Source organism: Indicator indicator, chromosome 1 (assembly GCF_027791375.1).
Source record: "Indicator indicator isolate 239-I01 chromosome 1, UM_Iind_1.1, whole genome shotgun sequence".
Classification (NCBI taxonomy): domain Eukaryota; kingdom Metazoa; phylum Chordata; class Aves; order Piciformes; family Indicatoridae; genus Indicator; species Indicator indicator.
Window position 1 is genome coordinate 88,326,571 of NC_072010.1, and position 27,947 is coordinate 88,354,517.

Genomic DNA, 27,947 nt, shown 5'->3' on the forward strand with positions numbered 1-27,947 from the left:
AACTTCCAGTGCTTTTACAGATTAAAAAAAATAATTATTTGATGCAGTGGATAACAGTAAACTGTCTTCTTCCTGATGTTACTCAAGTGCTACAAGTGCCAAATGCTTTTGGAGAGAACTTTGCTTGTCTTCTTGTGATGGGAAAGTGATTCCAGATTCTTGCTTATGCTGTTGCTAAGACAAGACACACTGTACCTTAACAGCATTTATCTGCAGCACAGTGCAGACAGGGGAAGGTTAAACAGCAATAAGAAACTCATTTTACTCATGTCAACTGTAGCTTATATAAAAATACAGCCTGCCTTTTTCTTGCATTTTGGGGGCTTTCTTTTGAAGTGCTGTATCAAGTGAAAAGGCCCAGACACACTTGTATAATACATCCTAAAACACTACAGTTAAACAGCTTGGGAAAAGTTTAAATGACAAGAAGATAGAGGCTCAGTAGAATCACTGCTTAACATCAAAATCAAAACACTGTGCTTCAGAACTGGCCTGTGCTGCAAGCTAGACAGTCCCTTGAAAGAGAATCCAGGTTTTAGATGGTCCATATGTGATGCTGTGATCTGGATCATTAGTAAATATGGTTTGTATAAATAGCTCGTCCCTCCTTCCATCCAAACTTTCCTGGCACAGTTAGCTAGAAACTAATCTCTGGGTGGCCAAGCTGACAGCAGTGGTTAGGGATCAGCTGACAGTCCGGTCTGTTCTCTCTCTGATCAAACTGTGTCACCCTACAGAGTACTGGCAACACAAAAGCACCAGGTTGCTCCTTAAGGAAAAACGGGAGCAGTCCAATTCTGTGCTTTCTGTGATCTGTGTTAGTGCTGCAGCTCTGTGTGTGGAAATGGTTTTGGCCTTGAAACATACCCTGTGCTAGGCTTTGGTTACCTAGGTCTCACTGCCACCAGCTAAGACACACCTCACATGAGGAGGACCTTGTAAGGTATAGCCTGCTGAAGTGCAAAATGAAACAGAAAAAAATCCATATATGCTTTGTTTACAACCCAGGGAATGGTTGTAAAACCCTTTGCCCTGGAGAGGTCCTCCCCTTGGATTTGTGTCAGTCAGGAGGAAAGCAGCACTGAAAAGAATCAGTCTTTTTGTCCACTTTCCCAGTTTCCTTTGACTCTCTTCTGTCATGTTTGGAAATTGGGGAGAATTTCAGCTACCCTCCTACGTAGCTGGTTTCTCCTTTCCTCTCGTTCCTTTTCCTTTTTCATCAGTAATGGGTACTGCCTCCATGCCTTCAGTGCATTCAGCATGAGTCTCCTTAAAGAAATTGGGGACACAAAGAACAAAGTGATGACATGCAGATTTGAGCCTAACAGGTAATCAAAAGATGACTTCTATTTGAGGAGGGGGGAACTCCCCTAAAATGTATCCTTTCTTCAGCTAGTCTTCACAGCTAGGGCTGTGAAACACTAAACATCTGCATGCAGACCATTCCATTAATATGTCAATCATGCCAGGGAAGAACATAGTGCCCTTCTCTATTCCTTTCCCCCAAGAATTTTGCTCCTCCCTCAGACAGGATTCATTAGCTGGTGTTTGCTTAGCAATCTGAAGATGAAAGATGTTTCTTGAAGAATAAACAAAGTCTCTGCAAGCAGTTTCTTCAGTAAAAATGCAGGCTTATTTGGTCTAGACTGATCGCTCAAGAGTGCAGGCAGCTAGGCTCCAGTTCTTACCCGATTTTAATTACCCCATCAAAGGTGCCTTACCCTGGGTTCCCAGATGGGCAATAGAGAGCAATGGTCCTGTCTGAAGAACAGTTTGCTGGTTCAAGTTCTGAACTGCCCTTTACTAGTCATGGGGGGAAGAGGTAATGAGGAACAACAGGCAATTATGCTCCTGATATGAGCTCACATGCAGAATGAAACCAGTCTCTTCCTGTGTCTGAATTTTTCCTGGTTCCTCCAATTTGCTGGCTTGTTGGGCTAAATGGTGCCCTGTTCTGATGTTACTGACATGGCAAACTAGAACAGGTTCACTCTACCACATAAAAGGTGAATTTAATTGTTCCTCCATGGTGTTGCAGATCCTACTTGGTCTATGCCCAGGTGCAGCCTGTTTATGACTACATGTACTGGGCATACTCTCGTGGTGAGGTAGGGGAACTTGCTTCTGTTTTCTGCTGAATTTTGGCAATAGTTTTTTCTTCCTGTTAAAATGCTATGAACAATAAGCAAATTGGGTGTGTCCAGCTCCAGTCATGAACAGCAGAACTGTCTGCTGTAGTTCTCATTGCCAAGTCAGGCTGACAATGGCATAAACTTGAAAGATTCCTTAAGCAGGGTTTCTAGTTGATCAGCTTTGGATTTGTGAACTAAATCATCTGCTGTAAGACAATAAAATGTAATTCTTGCACAGTCATTTAGCTTGCTATAATTGTACTTAAGGATGTTCTTAAGGCAGCTTTTAGCAGAAGCTGCATGGCCAGATCTGCTAATCAGCTTAGAAAGTTTCAGCTACTTATCCACTTTCACTGTATTCTTTTTCAGCAGATTTAAAAGTCCTGTGAAGGGTGCCACTAAATTTCTTTTTCTAGTCTGCATGGAAAATTCTTACCATAAACCTATGTATATCACAGAAGCAAAATGCCAGCAGTAAAGAGCCTGTTTCACATGTTCTTGGGGACCAGGTAACTGACCTGTCAAAAGTAGCCTCTAAAATAATCTAAGGGGGGATATTAAACCTAAGGAAAAAGAACTGCTGGCAATGGAGTGCACTTACTTGTTACTGTGTTCAGTAGCAGTCTTCAGCTTCTCCCATAAGGTAGCTTTTTCCTCCATAACCAGATCAAACCATGCCCAGAAGTACTTCCTTGTGAGGCAAGCTGCATGGAGGGCGTTAACCTTTTCCTCCAGAGCAGAGAGATAATCTTTGTACTAGAGAAGGAGGACAGAGAGAGAAGTGAGAATGGCTTTTTTTTTTTTTTTTTCTTCTAACCCCTGGCTAAATAAGGAGAAACAGAGCAGTGCTGAGATTGGCAGTGAAGAGTAATGGGGACAGTAATGAAGGAAAAATCAGCAAGGAGCAGGTTGAGAGTAAAGGTGGAAGAGCAGTATATAGGAGAGTGTCCTGGGTGAAGGAGAATGATGGATGGTGGAGAATTGAAAGGTAGTCTCTCTTCTGAAGAAAGGAATGATGTTGCTGGAATGGGGACAGTGTAATGCAGCAAAGGTTGGGGCTGTAGGTGTGTGAACTGGCACTCTGGCGGGGAGAAGGCGCAGCAGCGGCAGGCGAACCTTTAGCCAGTTCCTGAAGCACCGTCTCAGCAATGTATGGGAATAGAAGTCCTCAGCCCAAGACATCTTCTTCATGAGGTTCTCCTGGGTGTCCTGGAGCCAAGTCATCAAGTATTTCCTCTGCAGGCCCAAGCAGTGGTGCCTTTGTGCCACCTGAGTAAAGACAGCAGAGAGAGCAGCTAGTAACTTGGCCTGGTGGCTACAAAAGCCATACCCAAGAAGCTGGCTATGCTAGAAAATCACCTCAGCTTTTTGGGGCCCTCAAAATGCAGATGCCTGACAGCTGGAATAACTTACAGGACAGGTTCCCATAGAAAAAGGTCAGCATAAGGAACAAGACCAGTCTATCAGGCCACTGCTGCATCACTTCTAGAGAATATATTTTTGGATTAGACCCTCAGTTTAACCTGTTGTGAATGGAGCCAGAGGCATGGCCTTACAACAGTTTAGTCCAGCCCTGTCCATAATGATGATCAGCAGGGTGGACACACAGAGCAGCTGCTATCCTACTCCTTCCCAGCTAGAGGCCTACACACATTTGGTCAAGTACTGTAAGTAGCTGCAGTTCCAGTGACTTAAATGGAAGCTTGCCAACCTAGCCCTGGGCTTTGACCACATATTTGGGATAGAGTTGGGTGTGATTAGTCCACTCCTGCTAAGACTTGCCAATTCAGTGATCTACAGAAAGGTTTCATCAGCAGTATTTGTGTGTCAAGGTCTCTGAAGCTACCACTTGCTACTCTGTACTGATATGGCCAAACTACAACAGATCACTGGGTTATCACCTGTGGTGTCCTGCCCCTAGCACTAGCTAATGCTGCACCATCAGCAGCTCTAGAGAGAGGGAAAGCTCTAGTGATGGGCTTGGGTTAACTACTATAACTACAGTGGTTTAGCAATGCCTTAGTAGCCTTGCTGTGGAGCAAGGAAACTGACAGGCTCATGTCATATAATTTCTTTTTTTTTTTTTTACTGTACCATACTAAACTAACTTCCACTGTTAATTGGCATTAAATCATATGGCAGTACTGCAGACAAGTGGAGACTAAAAAATGATAACTTCTCATTAAATTGAAAGTCATTTGTTTTGGTTTCTGTTTAGTCAGCTATAAATAAGGATGCCACCCTTGCAGTTTTTTTGAGGGCCTTTCATGATTACTGTCAGATAGGCTGATATAAAGAACTAATATAGGGCAAGGCATGCAGGGAGGATTTTTGCTTTTCCCATCTGTACCTGGCTTAAGAGCCTGTTCAGGTTTCTGTTAAATGCTGCATCCGTTCTTTTTCCTTTTCCCATGGCACCAGTCCTTTCATCCTCAGCACTTACCACCAGGTTTTCCTTGGCTTGCTCTCTTAGCTTTTTCCATGGCACTATTCCCAGCTTTCTGAGCAGAACCTTCTCATAGTGATCTCTGGCCTTTTTCTGGAGCTGCCGCTCCTTTTCCAGCCTCCTTTGCTTCTCCAGCTCTCTCTGCAATACAAAGAACAGTAGTTTTAATTCACTGTGGATGAAAAGGATGTTCAGCAATGATGATAGAGCGTCGTGATGGAGGTCTCGACCTGACAGAAAATAGGGATCTACGTTGTCTTCATTAGTGCAGACCCTAGACATGAACCATGAACTAGAAAATGTAGTAGAAACTCTCGAAAAGTTTCATAGAAGATGATGGTATTTCTGGATGTTTCCTTGGGCCATGTATCAGCACACGGCCTTCCCTCAGCACTGGAGTTTGATGTTACTGTTTCAGACATATGATCTGTGACTACCAGCAGCACTGATGTAGCAGGAACCTCCTTTTTGATGGGCCTTCATTAAGGTGGGGAGGGATGCTTGGTGAGCAGAAGGAGCAGCTTTTTGTATGAAGCTAGACTGAAAACATGTCCAAAAATTATTTGAATTTACACATGGAGCCAAGTACTTAATCTAGTCTAAATTGCAGGCAAGGGATGTGGGTATTATGTAATTGTACAATACTACCTTTGAGACTCAAGGATGAAGGTCAAACATCCTAAAACACTCAGTCCAAGTAGAACAGTAGTTGTAGGTCACATTCCTGCGGGATTTCAAATGTGCTATTTGGATTAGGACAGCTCATTTCTATATAACAATAATAGAGTAGAGCTATTCCCAGGTTAGCTCCAAGGAGAGGAGCCTTCTATTTTTCAGGTGGAAAGTTGCCCTTGATAGATCTGTCAGGTTTGTTTACTTTTAAATCATGTGTTTGTGGCTGTTATCATTGTGCATGCTAGAGGGGAATGTGAGTGGAAGGAGCAGTCTGAAAGTAGGCTGAACACATTGCATTTGTGGGGATTTCTATGACTATAGCTTGGAAATGAACATTCACCATTCTAGTCCTGATGAGAGAGAACACATGGTGTGTTCAGTCCACAACCCTTCCGTTAACATTGACAGAAGGTGGGAAGGTCATAAGTCTGTATGTGCTAGGGAACTCTGCTCTACTAGTGATGACCTTCAGTTCACATTAATCTGGTTTTTGACTGAGTGCTAGTTGGGTAATGGTTCTTCCTGTTCCTGCTGAAGGAAGAAGGGGAACAGGTGAAGTGTTTGGTCACCAGCTTCTGCTGCCTTCTCTCTTCTTGTCGTTTTTCCTGCTGAGCTTTCTTTTTCTCGGCCTCCTTCCTCTGTTGTGCTTCCTCTTCAGCCTTCAACTGGGCCTTGAAACAGAGAATATAGAGAAAGGTAGAAATTAATTTGGTGTTCCTCTAGTATTTACCAGCATTTGAAACTTCATAAGGAATCAGACTTTGTCACATAGTAGAAATGAACTGTGGAAGGGAGAGGAATCATAGAGGTCTTTTCCAACTGAAACAATTCTAAGATCATCAAGTTCAACCGTTGACCTAACACCACCATGGCCATTAAACCATGTCCCAAAGTGCCATGTCTACACTTTTTTAGAACATGTTTTTGTCTATGCTCTTTGAACACCTCCAGGAACAGTGACTCCACACACACCTCCCCTGCCCTGGGCAGCCTGTTCCAATGCCTGACCACTCTTGCAGTAAAGAAAGACAGGAAAGGGGACTGTTCTTTCTACTACATCCATCTATCCATATCTTTCTTTGCCCTAAGATACGGTATTTGCTCACTCATCCCCTAAGAAATTTAAATCATATACCAAGGCAGTTCTTAATCCCTGTGTTCTGCGTTTAGAAGTTTTAGTTCTACATGCAAAGCAGCATTACAGGCACTCAAACAGTGAAGATCTGTTGCAGCCACTGTTCGGAGGACAGCTGCTGGACACATGCAGAGTGCATGATTCCTTAGCTGACCAATTCCTTAGCACACTGTATAGAGTAAAACAATACCATTCCATGTGTGCCAAGAACAACGTCCTCATGTTGGCACCCTTTGATTGGAACATGCTGCAGAAGCCACCTCCTTGACATGCTGGCACCTCTTATTGGGAAAAAAATGTAGCTTATATATGTGGTTGGATTTTACTGGTTAAGGGATTGATAACAAAGAGTATAAAAAACAGCCACTCTGAGCAATAGTCACTTTGGTTAGGGCTTCAGTTAGGGACTTCTGCTTCTGTTCGCTACTTCTACTGGCTAGGGCTTTGGTGTAGGGATGCTGCGAGGGATATGCTCAGGACTTCTGTTAACTACTTTGTCTGTTAAGGGCTTCTGAGACTTCTGTAAGTGGGACTCTGAGATTCTATAATGCAAGGGATTGCACAATGCATCAATAAAGGACTTCCAGGAGAATTTCTGAGATTCTCTGCATTTCTGGAATCTTGTTGCTATGCAGCCACAGGGTTCATGACTTCATTTGTCAATCAATGGCCCCCAAATTGGGAAGAACAACAAAGATCAAAGAAGTATATGCACCTAAAACCTACAACAATCAGAATGTACAGTTACTGTCACTGTGCTTGCCGATTTCTTATCTCTTATCATTATTATTCCTTAGGCTGCAGCTGCAGCAGAGGAAGCCTAAACCTGATGCTTGTCTGACCACTCTAAGGTTAAAGCGTTTTCTAAGGCTCATTTCAGTCTCCTGCTTATGTGAGGGCATCTTCTTTGCTTGGAGAAGGAAGAAATGCTGGTTGGTTTAGAACCCCAGTTCTGAGCTTTCTAATCCTAATGTAATTTACTGTCGGTGTTTTTGGTAACAACTTAATGCCCCAAAGCTAAGAAGGCTCCTCTGTTGGATGCAAACATTGTCACTATCTTCTCTCTTCAGAAGAGATTTGCTAGAAAGATACAGAATTTTTGCTAGGTGAGACTGCATCTCCTCAAGCTGCATATGACTGGATAGGAAAAGCAAGAGAGGGGTAACCTACCGTTGCCAAGTCCAATCAAGTGGATCTCTGCATGCTCTTCCACCCCTACTCTCCTTGGCAAGGACAAGTTACGATCATGGGGTAGGTGTGAAAGAAGTGTTGGGGGATGATAAGGGAGGCTGTTTCTATAATTGCAACTGCATCAACATGAGGTCTCTGTCACATGGCAGGGCTAGTGCCATTACCATATGCAAATGCAGCAGTAACTACTTTTTGTGTGTGCCAGACACTTGCTTTCTCACAAGCTAGAAAACTCCTTTTTTTGAATAAAGGGCCTTTTTTTGGTTAAAACAGGGGGCTGTAACTTGAATGGCATGAAAGAGAATTTACTTTCCACTTCACTTACTAATTTTTCCTCTTCTTTTCGTTGTTTGGCCTCTTCTAGTTTCCTCCTTCTTTCTGCCCGTTGAGCTGCTCTCTCCTCCATAGCTACAGAAACAGAGGACATAAGGCTTATTGGAAATGAGCTACAGGATAATGGCAGAAGTTTGGTTAACTGCTTCACTGCCAGACCCCCACTGACCTGGCAATGCCAGCACAAAGGGATTTGCTTTCTGCTGCCTCTTATAGCTGGCAGTGTCATGAACAAGGAACCCATAAACTACTCCAGTTAGATTCATTCCAACCTCCTTGACTGACAGTCACAGCCATGAGGCTCAGTTACAAAAGGAGCTGTGTTCAGACGTTTTGTCCCTGTCTTCCCTGATTGAACGCTGAGGCTTAGGGTACCTGATTTAACAGTAATTGCTTTGAGGTCTCCAGTAAGCCTCTAAGTGCTTATTTAAAGAGTGGCTGCATGACAGGAAGTATCCCTGCCACAGCAATACACAGGTGCTCCCCTACACTACAGCTCAGTGCTGCTTCTGGGAGATAAACCGTGATGCAGTGATCTTGCTGGCTGTCAGCAAAGGTTCTACAGTGCTGATGTGACCACACAAAACATGCAGTGATGTTGAGAACCCATGCTCACTTCTTCTGAAGTCACAAACAAAGGATGGACTGGAGCAATTGATAGCTGGTGAGCATTTAAGTGTTTTGACTATGGTAAGTTTCTTCAGATTTTTTTCTCCTCTCAGGTGTCCCAGGATTCTCTGTCAAGGGAAAACCATCCAGTAATAACTTATTCACTAAAATTTTGTACGGTCTTCAAACAAAAGCACTTGAGTACTCTGAAAATACACTTATCTCTAAAGTGTACAGAGTTCAAGGACTTAAGAGTGATAGGATGAGAGGGAATGGATTGAAGCTTGAGGAGAGTAGATTTAGACTGGCTATGAGAAAGAAATTCTTTACAGTGAGGATAGTGAGACACTGGACATGTTCCCCAGAAAGGTTGTGGCTGCCCTCTCCTGGAGGTGTTCAAAGACAGGTTGGATTAGGCCTTGGGCAGGGGATCCCATGTCTTCTTGTCACCCAGAAAGAGAGACCTAAGAGATGGGGGAGAATGGAGGGAGGTCCCTTTCCCTGCGAGGTGAGGCAGGAGAGGCAGGCAAGCCCCCTCCTACTCCCCCCAGTCTTCCCAGTTGCCCACACACAATAGATACAGGGCTCCTGAAACAGAGAGCCAGATAAACGTGGATGGAGATGAATGTCCATGCATGCAGCTACCCAGGCCTTGTCAGCCAGTCCCACAACTTAGGACTAGTGCAAACAAGAAAAAAAGAAAGGTGGTAGTAGTAAGCGATTCCCTTCTCAGGGGAACTGAGGGCCCAATCTGCAAGCCTGATCCATTCCACAGGGAGGTCTACTGCCTGCCTGGAGCACGGGTTAGGGAGATTTCTAAGAGAATCCCCAATCTGGTGCAGCCATGAGACTATTACCCACTGCTGGTTATGCAGATTGGGAGTGATGAGGCAATGGATCGGAGTACAAAAACAACTAAAAAAGTCTTCAGGGCTTTGGGGAGGTTACCTGAGGGCTCGGGAGCACAAGTGGTGTTTTCCTCAATCACTCTAGGGACAGGAAGAGATATCAAAGAAAAGCAAAAAATCCACGTGATTAACACATGACTTAGAGGTTGGCACTACCACCAGAACTTTGGGGTTTGTGACCATGGTGAAGTTTTCTTGGTGCTGGGTCTACTGGAAACAGATGGAGTTCATCTGTCCCACAAGGGGACAAGAATCTTTACACATGAGTTAGCCTTGCTCACTGACAAGGCTTTAAACTAGTTTTAAAGGGGGGCAGGGAGGTAGCTAGCCTTGCCACCCAGATCTCTGGGTGTATTAGCTCAATGCTTGTGGAGAAGTGTGTTGGCATCTTAGATAACCAGAAGGTCTACCCCACCTCAAGGTTGAAAACTATGCACTCAACTGCCTCCCTGAAATGTTTATACACCAATGTATGCAGCATGGGCAATAAACAGGAGGAGCTGGAGGCCATTGTGCTAACAGGGAAACTGATACAGCAGCCATCATGGAAACCTGGTGGGACGACTCCCACACCTGGAGTGCTGCAATCAATGGCTACCAACTTTTCAGAAGGGATAGACAAGGAAGAAGAGGTGGTGGAGTGGCCCTCCGTGTTAGGGAGAGATATGAAACCATGCAAATCAATGAAGGTGATGATAGAGTTGAGTCCTTATGGGTAAGAATCAGGAGTAAGGCCAGCAAGAGTGATAACCTGGGAATCTGTTAGGGACCACCCAACCAGGATAAAGAGAGAGATGACATTTCTTACAAGCAGTTGAGAGAGGTTTCCCAATCACTGATCTTTGTGCTCCTGGGAGACTTCAACTTCCCAGATGTCTGCTGGAAATACAATACAGCAGAGGGGGAACAGTCCTGGAGGTTCCTGGAGTGTGTAGAAGATAACTTCCTGACACAACTGGTGAGGGAGCCAACCTGGACCTGCTTCTTGTGAACAGGGAAGAATTTGTAGGCTGGAGGCCATCTAGGTCTCAGCGATCATGAGATGATTGAGTTCTCTATCCTTGGGGAAGGAAAGAGAGGGGTTAGTAAAACTGCCTCCTTGGACTTCTGAAGGGTGAACCTTCAGCCTGTTCAGGAGACTGATTGACAAAGTCCCTTGGGAGGCCACTGTGAAGGATAAAGGAGTCCAGGAAGGCTGGGCATACTTCAAGAAGGCAATCTTAAAGGCTCAGGAGCAGGCTGTCCCTGTGTGCTGAAAAGCAAATTGGTGAGGAAGGCGTCTGGCCCAGCTTCATAGGGACCTTTGGCTGGACCTCAAGAACAAAAGGAGAGTCTATAGCCTTTGGAAGAGGGGAGAGGTCTCTCATGAGGTCTATAAAGATGTAGTGAAGCTATGCAGGGAGAAAATGAGGAGAGCCAAAGTACAGCTAGAGCTCAGCCCAGCCACAGCTGTTAAGGATAGTAAAAAAAGTTTCTATAAATTGATTAACAACAAAAGGAGGACTGAGGAAAATCTCCATCTTTTTACTGGATGCAGAGGGAAATACAGTGACTAAGAAGGAGGAGAAGGCTGAGGTGCTCAGTGCCTACTTTGCCTTGGTCTTTAGCACTGGAACCAGTAGTTCCCTGGACACCCAGCCTCATGAACTAGGAGTAAGGGAGGGGAATCAGAATGAGGTCATCACAACAAATGAGGAAGTGCTCAGTGATCTGCTACACCACTTAGGTGCACACAAGCCTATGGGGCTGGATGGGCTACACCCAAGGGTGCTGAGGGAGTTGGGAGATGTGCTCAGCAAAACACTTTCGATTATTTACCTGAAGTCCTGGCTAACTGGAGAGGTCCCAATGGACTGGAGGGTGGCAAATGTAACACCCATCTACAAGAAAGGCAGAAAGGAGGATCTGGGAAACAATAGAGCTGCCAGTCTGAGCTCAGTACCAGGGAAGGTGATGGAGCAAGTGAACTCAAGTGCCATTATACACCGTATAGAGAATAACCAGGGGATCAGGCCCAGTCAGCATGGGTTTGTGTAGCAGGGGAGCGTTAATTGGCGTTTTGATTAGAAATATCCCAGCAGCCAAGGCCTGCCCAGTGATAATTGGTGTTTGTGCCCAGCTGCCCTGGGGGTGCCTGGGAATGCTTGAAGCTCCCAGGTGCATGGTAAGAGTAACGGGTAACATGTATCTGTAGGCCCCTTTGTTTATGGAACTGAGCGGGGACAGGAATGTGTTGACATCTCGAGCTCTCGTTTGACCACTGATGCACCTGGGGAAGATGAAGATGAGGAAGGCTATTGCTGGGCAGGAGCCATGCAACCCCCTGAGCAGGCTGCGCACATGAGCAGTAGGGTGAGAAGTTACATAACACGATTGTGAAATATGGGTGGGTCTCTGGCTCCAAGAGCCAGCCTCCTGCGATGCCCTGGCCAGATGTCACAGGACGCGGGACCCGCGGATTGCTAATCGGCTGCTGCCGCTTCTCTGATCCATCAAGACAAGATTTGGTTTCGTGGGGACGCCTGCCTGGATGGGAGATGGTCAGCTCCACCATTTCGTGATCTTCGGTACTGCCGTGTTTCTTACGGGTGTTTAGGGTAAGGTCGCTGTGCTTTGCTTGGGATCGGGCTCTGCTTGTGGGTTTACTGAGTAGCTTACGGGGTTGTGCCTTGCTTTCGGTTTCCATACTTTACGGTGCTCTGGCACAGCCTCGTTCACCTTTATACTGAATAAAGACGTACCTATTGTCACCTGTGGTACATGTAATTAATTAATTCCTCATCAAAAAGAGCTCACTGGAACAGTTTGTGAAGGGCAGGTCCTGCCTGACCAGCCTGATCTCCTTCTATGACAAGATGATCTGACTGTTGGATGAGGGAAAGGCTGTGGATATTGCCTACCCAGACTTTCAAAAAGCCTTTGACACTGTTCCCCACAGAATTCTCATGGACAAACTGCTGCTCATGGCTTGGATGAACACAGGCTCTGCTGGATAAAGCACTGGCTGGGTGAAAGGGCACAAAGAGTGGTGGTCAAAGGAGTTAAATCCAACTGGCAGCTGGTCACAAGCAGTGTTCCTCAGGGCTCAGTGTTGGGACCACTTCTGTTTAACATCTTTAATGATGATCTTGAGAGGGACATAGAGTGCGTCATCAATGTTTGCAGATGACACCAAGTTAGGTGGGAGTGTTGATCTGCACAAGGGTAGGGAGGCTCTGCAGAGGGACTTGGATAGATTGGATTGATGGGCCAATGTTAATGGGATGAGCTTTGACAAGGCTAAATGCCAGGTCCTGCATCCTGAGTGCAGTGTGGCTGGAATGCTGTCTAGCAGAAAGGATCCTGGGGTTTCTAATTGACAAGCAGCCGAATATCAGCAAGCAGTGTGCCCAGGTGGCCAAGAAAGTCAATGGTTATCCTGGCTTGTATTAAAAATGCTGTGTCCAGCAGGAGTAGGGAAGTGATTATCCCCTTCTATTCAGCTCTGGTGAGGCCACGCTTTGAGTATTGTGTCCAGTTTTGGGCACCTCAATACAAGAGAGAGGTTAAGGTGCTGGAGTGAGTGCAGAGGAGGGAAACAAAGCTGGTGAAGGGCCTGAAGAATAAATCTTACGAGGAGCGACTGAGAGAGCTGGGGCTTGAAAAAGAAGAGGCTGAGGGGAGACCTCATTGCTCTCTACAACTACCTGAAAGGATGTTGTGGAGAGGTTGGTGCTGGTTCCTTCTCACAGGTGATTAAGTGATAGAACAAGAGGGAATGGCCTTAAGCTATGACTGGGTAAGTTTGGACTGGACATTATGAAGAACTTTTTCACTGAAAGAGTGGTCAGGTATTGGAATGTGCTGCCCAGGGAGGTTGTTGAGTCACCAGCCCTGGATGTGTTTAAAGGTAATTTCGATGTGGTGCTTGGGGATATGGTTTAGGGGTGAACCTTGTAGAGTTGGGTTATTGGTTGGACTTGGTGATCCTGAGGGTCTTTTCCAACCTGAACATTTCTGTGATTCTGCCAGCAATCTGGTCTAGTAGAGGGTGTCCCTGCCAATGCCAGGGAAATAAATGATCTTTAAGGTCTCTTCCAACCTAAACCATTCTATGAATCTATGAATGAATGAAATCAGAGCGAGTGATGGCTTGGACAAGATAGCATGGGAGCTGAACAGTCAGTTAACGAAAGGTAATTCTTAATGCCCAGCTGTCACAGCCAAAAAGCTCTGTCGATCTCAAACTCATTAAAACATTATAAGGATCATATTCAAGATAACCTTTCATCCACCCTGTAAACACCCCCCTGTTGATATGGAAGAACACAACCTGGGGATATAACAGAACACGGTCTTAATTTGCTGCATGAAAAGGCTGTGCTGCATGTTTAATATGTGTATGCTGTTCCAGTGGGGCCAGAGAAGGGGAGATACCTCACAGAAGGCAGGGATCTGAAGCTCTTTCCCCAGCCTTGCTACTGTTGCCTTCAGCAGGCATTGAATTCCCTTTGAAATCTCAATACCTCTGTCAAAGTCAGATGAAAATGGTCAGTTTAAGTGTTACATGCATGCCCAATGAAGGAAATAAGACTGACAGCAGAAGGCCTTGTAGAGCTTCATTCTCTGAGTCTTGTCACACGAGAAACAATCATGAGTGTTCAGAGTAACTGCTGCCATGGCATATTAAGCAGGGACTTTTACAGAAGGGTCTAGAGAACAAGTCTTACGAAGAGCAGCTGAGGGAGCTGGGGTTGTTTAGTCTGGAAGAGGAGGCTGAGGGAAGACCTCATTGCTCTTTACAAGGTTGTAGTGAGGTTGGGGTTAGTCTTTTCTCCCTAGTATCAGGTGATAGGACAAAAGGTGCTTGAAATTGCACCAGGGGAGGTTTGAGGTTGGATGGTAGGAAAAATTTCTTTACTGAAAGAGTGGCTGGGCATTGGAACACAGGCTACCCAGGAGGGTAGTGTTCAAGAAACATGTGGACATGGCACTTTGGGACAGGATTTAATGGCCATGGTGGCTTTAGGCTGATGGCTAGAGTTGATCTTAAGAGTTCATTTCCAACCAGCACAATTCTGCGATTCTATAACTTAAGGGGCTTGCCACAGCTCATGTTTTACAGATACTTGCCTTGTGTGTGAAAACAGCTCACCTTTTCACAGCACTGGTCAGGCTGGGAAAGAGTGACCAGTTTACTTGCATATTGTCATCAATCAGCAAGGCTGAGGCAAAGAAAGAGAAGTTTCCAGATAAGCTGTTGAGAAAAGTGTTCTGGAATCATCTTTGCTATCTAGAACAATACCTTTCAATATGGGATCCACTGAGACTAGCTGTCTGGAAGGCTTCCTGCCTTGCATCACTGCCCTTGTATTTTCTGGCCCATGAGAAGCTGAGGGACTGTGAAAGGAAAGAGTAAAGAAATTAATCAATTAATATAGTCAAATGATGTCTCACACCTATCACCCATGGCTAAGAAACAAGCCTTGTAGTTTCTATTCTCTATTGTGATGCATTTTTATTCTGAATCCCTGATGCTTTCTTCTGCTTGAAATGGGATTAATGATGCACCCTTGCAAAGGAGATGAGTACCCAGAGCTGCTGCATGTGATGAAATACTGAGGATGACACCCATTTTTCCTAACTAAATAAATCTCTACTACTCCTATGTATGACACTAGTGTTGCTGTTTCTAAGAGGATCCTGTATGGTGTCAAGCCATTGCAAAAAGGGGAGAAGGTTGGAGGGCTGTGGCCAGTATGATACCACCCCTGGGGCTACCTCACAGGGGAGGGGAAGAGCAGATAGTACTAGCATGTCTGAAGTGTACCTGGCAAATTCTGGCTCAACTTGAGTAGGAATGAGGCATCCTGACTAATTGAGCCTATTTTATCAAAGGCATATACTTCAAACAGGTTGTATTCTTGCACCTGGCTTGGTTTTCCTCTGTGGTTTGTGAAGCAGAGTTGTTTAGGGGCTGGGTTACAGCTGTGGCTTGGGCTGCTACTTCTTTAGCTCTGCTCAGCCTCTGATTTTCCTGCAGTTGAAGGATCAGCTCTTGCTGTTTCTGAAGATGCTGCCTCTGTTCTTCAATCAGACGTTGCTGGAAGGCATGGCGGTGCTCAAAACGGCTTCCATAAGCAGGAACTGCCTTTGGGCAGGGTGCCTGAAACTTCTGGGGGACAGTGGCTATTTGATTCCTGTACACAGTCTGGTCCTGTGCACTGGGGGCTGCACGTTTTAGGGTAATCTTCCAGGCAAATTTGGGTTTTCTGTAGCAATGAGATGTATGAGCATCATCCTGAAAAGATTGCTCTCTGGTCTGGTCAGGTTCTTTCTGTATGCAGCAAGTTTCAGTTGGCTGGGGTGGGGTGGAAAAAAAAAAAAAGAAGAAGAAAATTTGGTACTGATTAAAACCAAGCACTCTTCTATCCTCCATACACAGTAAGTGTTTCTTTAATGCAAACCTACCAAAAAGTAGGGTAATCTCAGTTATGCAACCTTTATCCAGTTCCTACCAGGGCAGAGGGCCCCATTATGCACAAAATAGGAGGCTGTGGGAAGGAACCTTTAAGGAGGAGCTGTGTGCCATTTCACTGGGAGGAAGAAATCCTGATCAGGCAGGAGGTCTGGCAAGAATATGTATCCTGACTGTTTTGTTAGGGAGCACAACTCAGGACAGCTCATTTCTCAGGAGTGAGCTCATCTATCAGAGGCTAGCACACTCCCTTTTGTATTGTGTTGTTCTCACTTGGTGCTCAGAAAAAGGGAAAAAACAGTTGTTGAAGTGATCTATATTGTTGATCTACTGGACAATCCCTTCTCAGATGGCAGAGAGGCCTACAAGGTGCTGCTTCTTCATGCCTCTTCTCCAGCTTTGATGAGTACTTCCATGAAACTGATACACAGCAGGGAATGAGGCTGTGCCTTTTCTGACACATGGTCTTTCTCTGAAGAGGTATCAGATATAAGGTCTGTTTTCTGATTCCTAGGTCAAACCCCAAATTCAATCCCATCCTTCCAGCACAAATTTTACCACCATTGCATCACAAGAAACATACTGGCCTACTAGGATGATACAAGCATCTTGGGAAATCAACTTCTGCTGACCCTTAAGGAAATTAAAAGCTTAACCTGTAATATGAGTGTGTTAGCTCTCATGCTAGAATTGGGATACTGCTGTGGTGCAAGTTTTAGAGAGAGAAACAAAGGGTAGAATCTGAGCTGACAGATGACAATTTAAGGAAGCAACCTCTCATTCTCCCCTCCTACCTCCTTGTGCTGTACATTATCCTGAAACAGCCAGTGACAACTTTTTTTCTTCACACTTAAAAGCCAGAGAGCTGCACTGGCATGACAAAAATCCCTTGTCAAGCAGTGAAGTGTTACTCTTTTTAAGTCTAAGCAGGCACCAAAGATGTAACTAATCTCTCAGCAAAAGTCATCTGGGGGTGGGATGCTCGTTGCATACATGAAGGGTTGTTCTCTGTCAGCATTAGAGACTATTTTTAAAACTCCTCCACTGTCCTTTATGTTTGCCTCTGATTTTTAAAGAATTTTCTCCTGAACAGCTGCAGGCAGGTATTTGGAGGTCACCCTGGGAAAGAAACCTTCTTTTGGGATGTCCTCTTTCTTTCAGATTGCACGAAAGAATTATGTTGTAAGAGTAGAGATGCCAGTAGACAAAACTATGTGGAGAGGATTTACCTTGTCCTGCTGCAAATCCTGATGGCTTACTTCTGCTGTCCCAGGCTTGTTAACCTCTGGTGGCCTGTCCAGACCACCTTTCCCCAGTGACACTGCCTCCAGCAGTTGTGCCATTTTTCTCTTTGTCTCCTCCCTCTTGCTCTGCAACTCTTGCTTTTCTTTCTCTGCTTGGCTCCAGTGCTGCCAGGCCAGAAAGCACCAGCGCAGAAGCCGTCGCCGGTTATGCTCCACAGACAGTTGGGTTTTCCTGAATGAGAAAGCACTTGAGTTATGACAGGAGTGAGGCTTCTGTCCGAGCCTGCCTGAAACAACTGCATCAAGTATGGCAGTCCAGGCCATGGCACAAGGTCCCATACCCTCATGAGTCTTTTTGTTGCTTAACTCTGAAGGCTCCCCAAAGCTGTACAGAGCTTAGGTGGTGGAGTCACCATCCCTGGAGGTGTTCAAGAAACATGTGGACATAGCATATTGGGACATGGTTTAATGGCCATGGTGGTCTTAGGTTATTGGTTGGACTCCATTATCTTAGAGGTCTTTTCCAACTAAAACAATTCTATGATTCCAAGGTGGAGGGGGAAATAAGTTTCTCTAGTTCACATTTTGCCATTTCCTGTGTCATCCTTGGGCTGTAGGATAGGTGCTAAAGAGGTACCCTCTTACCTTGCCAGCTGCAGAAGAAGTGCCAGTGCCTGTTTGCACAGGCTGTCAGACACCTGCAAGAGCAAGATCTTCTCTGGCTGACAGGGAATTCAACAACCTTCTTAATGAAAGGCACTGCCCAAAGTGAACTCTGCTATACTACTACTGAAATAACTACATTAATCAGAAGTAAATTGGCCATCTCCTATTTTCTGGGGTCCACAGCAAGGGTGAGGTTTCCAGGAAGGATATTTACAGAGGGAAACAGACATGCGATTGTTGGAAAGCGCTAAAGCTCTTGTTTATCTCAGTCCTCCTTTTCATCTGTGCCATAATGCCTCTGACAGGCTGCAGGCAATGTAGCAGTTTTCTCTAGAAAGCTGGTTTTCCTCCTGCTGGCTAACTGGCAAGCCCCTTTTACAGTTGCTCATCACTGCACTGCCCAAGTAGGAGGAGTTCTACGGTGCAGGGTCACTACCTGTTTTGATCTTGGAGATGAACTTCCAATTCCTGTGTCTCCTGCTCTAGTTTCTGGGCCCAAGTGTAGTTTCTCCAGGCTCGCAGGGCCCTCAGTTTGCATTTCCAGTCAGCAAGGGCTTTGGCTTTTCCCATTTTAATTCTGTGCTGCAGAGTGACTTTCAGCCATGCAGAGAAATGTCGTTGCATACACTGCATGAGAGAGTTTCAGAAAATCAGTGAGAACAGATCACACAGATGCTGATCTTCACCATTCCCCTTATCTAACTTTCCTTCCTAAAATTCTTTTTAGAACACCCACTTTCAATGATTACTTTGAGGGGAAAAAGACTAAGTAATACAGAGTATGTACAGGTCTTCTACAAAAAAGCAGAAAGTGACTGGAAAGATGCTATCATGCTTTTGAGTGAAACACAATTAGTTCATCAAGTATAAATAAATGCAATGTGTGAGGAACAAAGAATTTCTAGAGGCAAGAAAAGATGTTTCAAAATCTAGAAAATGTCTAAGATGCTACAGGGAAGACCACTCCCATGAAGAACAGTTCACAAATATTTCTATGAACCACTTTTTTTTTACTTGGACAAAAATCAATCTTGTGTGAATTTTCAGAAACACAGACTAGTCGGGGTTTGAAGGGACTTCCAGAGATCATTGAGTCCAACCCCACTGCTAACGCAGGTTCACCTAGAGCAGTTTGCACAGGAATGCATCCAGGAGGGTTTTGAAAGTCTCCAGAAGAGTCTCCACAGTCTTTCTGGGCAGCCTGTTCCAGTATTCCGGCAACCTCAAAGCAGAGAAGTCTCTCCTTAAGTTCAAGTGAAACCTCCTGTGTTCTAGTCTGTACCTTTTGCCCCTTGTCCTATCACTGGTCACTACTGAAAAGAGCCCAGCTCACATGCCTTAAGCTCACTCTTGTTCCAGTAGGAAGACAAACCCTTCTGTCATTAGCATTGCTGCCTCTGGGAGTGATTTACACTGTACAGAACAGCAATTTGCTATCTAATCTACCCCAGAATTCTAGCCCTGTCACTGCAAACACTGTTCATTTTGATCCTCCAAGTGGGTCAGCTCACAGGACTCAGCTGTTCCCCTTTTGTCATAATGCCTTGTTTTAATTGCATTCCTCTTACTCACTGAAATCTCCAAATGGAGACTTACAAAAAAGGACAAGATGTCAGGGCATGAGCTATTTCTTTCTGCTTTAGGGAAATAATCAAAATGTCACTATTGCTTCTCACATTATCCCAGCCTTAAATAGTTCTGTGGTTTCATTCAGGCTTATCTTCATAGCTTAGGCTGTGCTCGAGAGAGGTTCTGTACTGCTAAGCAGTAGCTGAGCTCAAATCCAGCAGATGAAGTGAGCCATGGGTAGAATCACCACAAAAGCTATGGGATTCTTCTATAAAGAAAACTTCAGCTGTGGAGAAGTAGACATTAATGATGATGATTGCTCTATTAATTAAAAACATATGTGATGGATGGTGTTCATACCTGCACTCAGAGAAATTTATTCCCTTTGCTGATATAAAGTAATTTTCTACAAAAGATCACTATTTGTATTTGATCCAGCTAGGTGTTCAACCCAGAGGTGGCCATGGCATCAGAATAATAAGGGGAAGAGACATAGGTTCCTACTAGGAATTATTACAGTCTGCATGTTTGCCTCCAAAGAGCTGTTGCAGTATCACAGAATATCCTACCACACCCAGTGGGAGTGGATCCTTGAGGAACTCAATATGTGTTGGCATGCTCAGCTCTTGGAGACCCATCTCAGTATTCATCCCAGGCCTCAGCACTTCTTTCCTCTCCCTACTCCTGCACCAGAGTCTGCAAGATAATCTTTAAAATATCTTCTCATATACATGATAAGGACTTCTCAGGACCTTTTATACCACTTCCCCGTCCCCTTTTACTTCCTTCTTCAAGGGCAAACAAATCTTGCTTTGCTGCCTCCTCTATACACTGTCCTTTTTTTGGTTGCAGAAGCCTTTGTGTTTTCAACTGTCCTGAGAGACACATCTTTTCCCCAATTCTAAGTAAAACCTCCCACTGAGCACACTTGAGGCACAGACACAGTGGGGATGGAGGCACAGGATTACTTGCTCCTAGTCTTACAATGTACTTTTTGCTCTGCTCTTCTACCTTCCTGGTAACAGGAGGGGAGAGCTTGGAGGAAGTAAAACATTCTAGTAACTAGAACTTTTCACTTCAGTTTTGCAAACAGTAGCTGAGGGCATGTAGCTCAGACTATCAGATAAAGAAGAGTGATGCTCACTCTCTGCTTATTGATGTGAATCCTGTGCAGCAGTTCCTGAGCCTTTCTCTCTTTCTCCTCTTCTTTCTTCAGGGCGAGGGGTGGTGATGCAGTAATAGATACCTCCTGTGTTGACAGCTTCTGACTTTTTTCTTGTCTCTTCTCCTCCCTGGAAAGCGAACAAACATACAATGAAAAAAGTATTGTAGCACAGACTTCAGTCTCTTTCTGGCCAATTCTGTGAGAATCATCTTTACAGCTTAGAAAGCTGATTATTTAACTTGGCTTTCTTAGAAAACAGCCTCTGTCATGGTTTGGAGTCTCAGAGATTAAACAATCTGGAGCACTTCCAAAGCATAATAGGCAGAAGAAAACAGTAAGATTCCAGTAAAGCCCTTGCATGAGAAGATTTAGGATCTCGGGGCTGCCCAAGTGAATAAATGGCATCCCTGCAAGTCTCATATCTAACAATCCACAGAGGCAAAAAAACATGTCTCTCTAGAATTCTCAGCCAGGAATGCTCTTTACTCTCTCATGGCAGAGGAAGTATTGTAAGTGCTAAACTTTCAACACAGGGTTTTGGGGTTGATTTTGTGTGTGTGTGTGTATGTGTACTGTTTTTCATGCTGCATGGTAGTCGAGGCTGGATGTGGCCACAGAGTTGATAGAGAGAAGGCACAGTGGTGTAACACAGTCCTCCTCTGTGGTTCTGTGTGCATACTGTTTATGGCTGAGGGGAGGCTGACTTCAGTCTATCTTCCCACTAATGACTGACCCTGCCATTGGCATTGGTATCATAAGAGTAACAGGTTTGGGGAGAGTTTTGAGATAGAGGAATAGCAGATATTTCCTCTAGGACAATTGCTCTTCTTACATTTAGCAAAAGAAGCTGGTAAATGTTCTTTATGTGGTTCTTTCCATGCCCCCCTCTTCTTACATTCTCCATGCCTCTCGTGTGGTGTGCCTCTTCTCAGCTATTTCTTTTCGCAGCTTCACCATTTCCCTGTGGATCTCTTCCTCCTCTCTCTTAGCCTTCAGGACCTTCCTTCTGTTCTCCTCCTGTGCTTGGAGCCTGGCCTCAGACAGAAGTGATTTTTTCAGGGACTTATCTTTTCTCTGAAGTTCCAATGCTTTCTGATGCCTCATTCGGTTTTCTTTCACCTGGGAAGGGATCAATGAGCATCAGTTAAAGCAGACACCAAAAGCTGAAGAATTTGAGGTTCATTGTACACTGACAGGGTGGGTCACAATCCACCCTTCACATGAGGCAAACAACCCTATCTGTATGTGGCACTGACTGGACTGGTTCTTTCAGAGCAGCAAAACACTCTGTCCAAGAGAGTAAGGCTAAACCAGTGTTACTTGGTGGCAGCAAACGCAGAACTGACAGCCATGGTGGCTTTTCCTGTCATTCTTAGTAAGGGGGAAAACCTGAGGAGATGTAGTGAAAGTTGACTGTGCAAGCTATTGTAGGTAGCTAAGGTGCATGTAGACACCCAGAAACATTTCAGCTAAACTGTGGAAGAGGATCTTCGAGTGTTTACCTCCAAGTGAGAGATTACTGCAGGTTGGGAGAGAATACTGGGGAAGTATCACTGAGCGTTTACTCTAATCCTATAATCCTCATTCTTACTCCTTTCAAATGTGCTGCCTTGCCTGCTCACCTGCTTGTGTCTGAGCTCCATGATTATTCGTGGATCTGTAAGTTTTTCTTCTTCTTTGATGTCTTCAAGTCTAAGGTCTTCCATTATCCCACAGTTCACAGTTTCAATCTGCAAAAGTTGCTGTAGGTATTCTTGGACAGAACTTTCCAATTCACATTCCAAATAGCTGTACAAGTCTGAAATGAGGAATTCAGATTATCTCAGGCGAGTCTGAAATGAATAAGCCCCTCTGTCTCAGATCACAAAGCCTAATGTAATCAAAAGGCTCACTTTCCCAGACTGTGAATGTATTTCTGATGAAAGCAGACACACTGACTGCACTCCATTTATCCTCAGAGTCTTAATCAAGTCTCCCATTGAACATGTTAGAGCAGTAACAACATTTTGGCCTTTTACTGCCTTGCCTCTGAGTATCTCAAATGGCTGTATAAATTTGACAGGCCTCATAAATAGCCATACATAAAAGAAGTAAAATTCTCTTTTACAAAGGGAGACATCAAATGTTTGTTTATGAGGTGCACTTGAGCAGTCCTACAAGAAGTTGCTGGGGGGAGAAAAATCATCACCTCTAATCTTGTCTCTACTGACCCTGTTATCCTGGCCTCAAAGCAACTTTTACCTCTCCATTTGACAAACCATGAGGCATGGCTCCCTTCCTGAGAAAGGAAGCCAGGAACTGTTTTGTTGTGCTCTCACCATCAAAGCGCTCATACTTTGGACGGGCTGCAGAAGACTCTTCCAGGAGGACAGTGTCAGATTCCTTTTCTCCATCATTCTTCAGCTCCAGCTGCAGTTTGGACTCCATCCACTTACTGAGCAGCTCTTGGGCTATCATGAGGAAAGAGACTGATGACTTCACTTACTTAAAAATATATATGGGTAAGCATAAAATAGCATAAACTCTATCTCGGGGATAGTTCTGCCCCATGCTGGGAAGGCTTCCTAAAATGACTGGAAGCTGGTCTGCCACAGAAAATGGAATAAGGTGAATAGTTCTGTTCTCATCCTTTTCACATAATCACAGGATGGTAGAGGGTGAAATGAACCTCTGAAGATCTAGTCCAACCACCCTGCTAGAGCAGCAGGTTCATCTAGAATAAATCACCCAGATCTATAAAAGAACAGGAAACAAACTTTTCCCTTGTCACATATGTCACAAAATGAATTCTTTTCCACCTCATTTTGCCTACAAAATTCTGTGGACATTTAGATCACTCCTGATTATGACAGGCATTTATCAAGAGGATTGAATTCACATGAGGTCATTCATACTTAAGATACATTTCATCTGTTTTACCAATGCATTCTCAGACACATATATTTCCCACATATACAGCCAAGGTTGTCATATGTTATTTTATTAAATACAAAAAGAACCACTGTTTGGACAAATGTTACTTCATGTATACAGGTTACCCTTTGCAAGTATCACACAGCTTCAGGAACGACTGCTGAGTCTAGATTACAAATCTAGATGGTGGCAGGCTTCACCAAGGACTACCTGTACTCAGAATTAAGACTGCAAATACAGGAATGCACATGAGGGATTTGGTACTCCTCAGTGAGGTCAAATGCTTAATGAATGACAGGGTTTAAAGTCCTTCTGTGGACTTTATATGCATGTTCACTCTGCTGTGGAAAAATGATTTCTTTTTCAGAGTTCCTACTCAAAAGCAAGGACAGCTAATGTGGCCATGAGCATGGGTGCCCAAGCTATTCCAGAAGCAGAATGCAGGGCAAGGCATTGGAAGCAGTCCCACGAGAAGCTGAGCTATTCTGAGCCATTCATGTGGTAAGGATGGGCAAAGAGCAGGGGTCTCAGCAGCCACTGAAGTCCTTCTCTGTCAAGGCACACAGCTGATGGACAGGATGAAGCAGTTCATCCAAGTCTTTAGTTTTAACACAAAATGAAGACACTCCCATTAAGTCTTGGCATTTCTAAGGCAAAAAAACCTTTTTAAAACTTGCTTAAAAAGGGCTGGGTTTTTGCAAGAAGATATAAGTCAAGTCCATATTATGTTTCAAATCACTTTTGTTCACTTTCGTAATTTCTCAGGCCAGCTCAGGAACAAGAAGTGTGACCAGCAGGATGAGTGAGGCGATTCTCTCCCTCTGCTCTCATGAGACCCCACCTGGAGTACTGTGTCCAATTCTGGTGCCCCCAACACAAGAAGGACATCAAACTGTTCGAGTGGATCCAGAGGAGGATCATGAAGATGATCAAATGGCTGGAGCACCTCCTCAATGGGGATAGGCTGTGAGAGTTTGGGTTGTTCAACCTGGAGAAGTCTCCAGGGAGACCTTACAATAGCCTTCCAGTACCTGAAGGGGGCCTGCAAGAAAGCTAGGGAAGGACTTTTTACAAGGGCCTGTAGTGACAGGATGAGAGGGAATGGATTTAAGCTGGAGGAAGGCAGATTTAGACTGGATATTATGAAGAAATTCTTTACAGTAAGAGTGGTAAGACTCTGGAACAGATTGTCCAGGGAGGTTGTGGATGCCCCTTCCCTGGAAGTGTTCAAGGCCAGGCTGGACAGGGTCTTGAGCAGCCTGGTCTAGTGGAAAGTGCTTCTGCCCATGGTACAGGGGGCTGGAACTACATGATCTTTAAGGTCCCTTCACAAACCATTCTATGATGATACTATGAATCTCTGATACTTGTGGAGTTGTTTGTTTTCTTTTTTAAAAAGCAAGCAAATAAAATAATAAAAAAAAACCCAAACCAACAAAACTCAGCCCAACTGCTGAAGAGTCCGTCCCTCCCTGGAGGTGTTCAAGGCTAGATTGGATGTGGCCTTAAGCAATATGGTCTAGTGGGAGGTGTCCTTGCCCATGGTGGTGGGGTTGAAACTAGATGATCTTTAAGATCTCTTCCAACCCAAACCATTCTGTGATAACAAAAAGGAGAGAGGAAAACAGCTTATCACTTGGTGAAGGGTTTTATGACTAGGGAACATGAGGTCTTCATAGCTGGAGAGAAAATGTTCTGGCACTTTCCTTTGCAAAGTGGACTATGTATAGTTAATACCATTAAGTATTCTAATAATGGATTCCAGATAAAAGGCTTTCAGCAGAGGGAGGAATAATCCTGAGGGATTGTTAGCTATAAAAAGAAAAACTCTAGCACAGAAGGGCAAATGAAAATAATAAAGAAGCATGAGGAAAGCAAGCAACTTTTCCAACAATTGCCTTTTGAGCCACTATGCTGTATAATGCATTCAGGCAGTGCACTGTAAGCAGATAAGTGTATTTCATGCTATTAGTTGAACCCTTGATGATTACAAGTGAAAAAGCTGACTTCCTGTATTGAAGTCAACACTCTTGAGATACTAGGAAGACATTCTTCATAGTGAGGGTGGTCAGACACTGGAACAGGTTGTCCAGAGAGGTTGTGGATGCCCATTCCTTGGAGGTGTTCAAGGCCAGGTTGGACAGGGCCTTGTGCAAGCTGGTCTAGTGGAAAGTGTCCCTGCTCATGACAGCAGAGTTGGACTAGATGATCTTTAAGGTCCCCTCCAACCCAGAACATTCTATGATTCTATTCTGTAAGGCTCATTTTTGGGTCTTAAAAGAATGGTTAAACCAGTTGTTAAAGTCCTGTCTCCTAACAGCTTTTTTACACTGCAAATGTACTTGCAGCAGTGATGAGAAATAATTTCTCACTTTTTTTAATGTACTGCAACTTTATTTTCAAATTTCAGTATGTACTTGTGGCTGCAGGCATTACAAAGAGACTATTAGTGACAGAAATTTTGCCTTGGGAATGAAAGCAAAACCACACAATTAATCATAGATGTGAAAGTTACACAGATCAACTCAATTTTTTACATGTGGCCTGCTCTCAAAAATATTTCAGGTAATTTAATCCATTTTCCTATAGTTCACTATCTTGTATTTCACAGTAGAGTGTGTCTTTGAGGACAGTATTCATCCTCACCCTGCCCTGAAATCTCCAGGAGACAGAGAGTTTTTCCTTGTCTTAGGTGTGCTGATTAAGACCTACCTTAAACTCCAGCAATTGATTCTTCTTATGCTTTTCTTCATTTGATTGTTTCTTATGGTCTCAAACTTTGCAAAAGCCTGTTCAGGCCAGAAACACAATGCTGAATCAAGAAAAGTTAATTTTAGGAAGCTTGTATATTTCAGCTCACCTTCCTCATGGGCATCATCATGATCTTGCAGCTGTTCCATGGTTTCCAAACTTGTCACAGGACCACAAGGCCCCTGTGGATACCTGGACTTTTGAAAGGAAAAAGCTTCAAGGACAGCATGCTCAGAGGCTTGGTCTGCTCTCTTTAAATTAAAGAAAGGAAAACGTTTCTAAGAATTGGTGTATGTTAAACTTTCTATATCCAGATTTCTCCTACAGAGAGAGGAAACATCAGTGGGAATGTAACACAAGCCAGCATGGCTGTTACTGGAAATATAATTTATTTTTAAACATATTTCTCTGCCTTGCTCGATTGACTGGATAAATCTGATTTAGGAATCACTAAGTAATTGGTACTAATTGCCAAATGAATCCACATTATAGTAATTGGAGAATAGGTAGAGAGACTGCAAACACCCAGCCTTTGAGGGCTGGATGGAGACTTGCCAGTCAAGTTCCCAGCAACCACCAGCTGTGAAATTTGGTATCAGCATTTTGTCATACCCAGGCTGCCCTGTGTAAATAGTCTGAGTGATTTTCTGTCCCATATTCATCTCTCTGAGGTGTAAATGGTGTGAAGGTATCATTGAGTTTTCACCTGTATTGCAGAACAGCCCCCACTCCTGCAGAACTTCCCTTTGTGCTAGGACAACCAGAGCAAGGCTCTGGGAGGCTACATCAGGCAGATGCACACTGCTATCTGCTGTGAGAGTTGGTGGGAGCATGGGGGTGGCCCAAGGAAGGAAAACAAGGAGAAATTCACCCATCTCAGGTAATTTGTAGATGCAGAAAGGGTAAATGTCTTGCATTACTTGTCCACACCTACTGATGAACAACTCTGGCGTGTAGTCCATCAGTTTTATGCATACCAACAAGGTACCTTGCTCTTGGGTGACTACGCAAGTTATTTCACCATCACACAGTGTTCCAAGTTATCAGAGTTAAACCTTGGCTGGAAATAGGATAAAAAAAACCCAACAGTGCTGACACCACCTCTCTTTATTTTGAACCACAGTTTGTTAACGCTTGTCAAGTTTAGCACCGTTCACTAGAGGAGCAGCGTGGACTATCCACCTACTCACTCGCAGATCAAATGGCCGCTCTTGTATCACTCGCACAGGCATAGGAAACTTCTTCTGTTTTTTTTTTTTTTTTTTCTTTTCTTTTTTTCCCGCGCCTAACCCCGCCCTTACCGGCAATCAGGACTCCACTGGGACGCCCCCAGGCCCAGCTCGCCCTCCCCGCCGCCATTTAAACGGTCGGGGAAAAGCGTGCGGCAGCCCTCCCTGTAATTGCACAGTGCTCTGCAAGGACGCCCCCTAGCGCTCCCCACCCCCTGCTAGGGCCCGTTACCTTCGGTCTGGCGCTGGCGGTGAGGCGCCGCCAGCGGTACAGCTGCGGCCTGTGTCCTGGCAAGGCCATGGCCGCACCGGGCACTCCCGCCGACCGCCCGCCTTTCTCAGCGTAGCGCACTGCATACGGCAGCGGTTTCGCCATGGCAACGCCGCTTGCCCTCAGCGGGGAGCGGAAGGGAAGTGCCTTTCACCTCGGCGCACGCTGATGATGCAGCGTGAGGCTATTGGGGTAGGTCCGGGCAGCGGGGAGCCCCGCCGCTCCGCGTCGCCTGTCCTGCACACACCGGAAA

The 27,947-nt window shown here is 44.7% G+C and overlaps 1 protein-coding gene across 1 annotated transcript; it reads right to left on the reverse strand.

Annotated features, from left to right (window-relative positions):
* Positions 1-1,136: 1,136 nt before the first annotated feature.
* On the reverse strand, positions 1,137-27,799 carry CCDC191 (coiled-coil domain containing 191). The gene is made up of 16 exons (XM_054387161.1): positions 27,696-27,799; positions 26,304-26,443; positions 22,849-22,980; positions 22,153-22,328; positions 21,426-21,649; positions 20,510-20,657; positions 18,233-18,423; positions 17,116-17,362; positions 15,315-15,769; positions 14,714-14,808; positions 7,905-7,987; positions 5,823-5,924; positions 4,576-4,719; positions 3,249-3,401; positions 2,734-2,888; positions 1,137-1,269 (listed from the first exon to the last, which is right to left on the reverse strand). Exons 1-16 carry the CDS (start codon positions 27,797-27,799, stop codon positions 1,137-1,139), a joined length of 2,682 nt encoding a protein of 893 aa, XP_054243136.1.
* Between the last annotated feature and the right edge of the window lie 148 nt (positions 27,800-27,947).

What these genes read in the sequence shown, in the direction of transcription:
- CCDC191 (XM_054387161.1), bottom strand. Translation starts at nt 27,799, where the DNA reads ATGGCGAAACCGCTGCCGTATGCAGTGCGCTACGCTGAGAAAGGCGGG. An exon ending in TGGAGCTCAGACACAAGCAG is followed by an intron (nt 21,650 to 22,152) that starts GTGAGCAGGCAA and finishes ATCCCTTCCCAG; the next exon opens with GTGAAAGAAAACCGAATGAG. An exon ending in GCTTCAGGAACTGGCTAAAG is followed by an intron (nt 2,889 to 3,248) that starts GTTCGCCTGCCG and finishes CTCCTTCTCTAG; the next exon opens with TACAAAGATTATCTCTCTGC.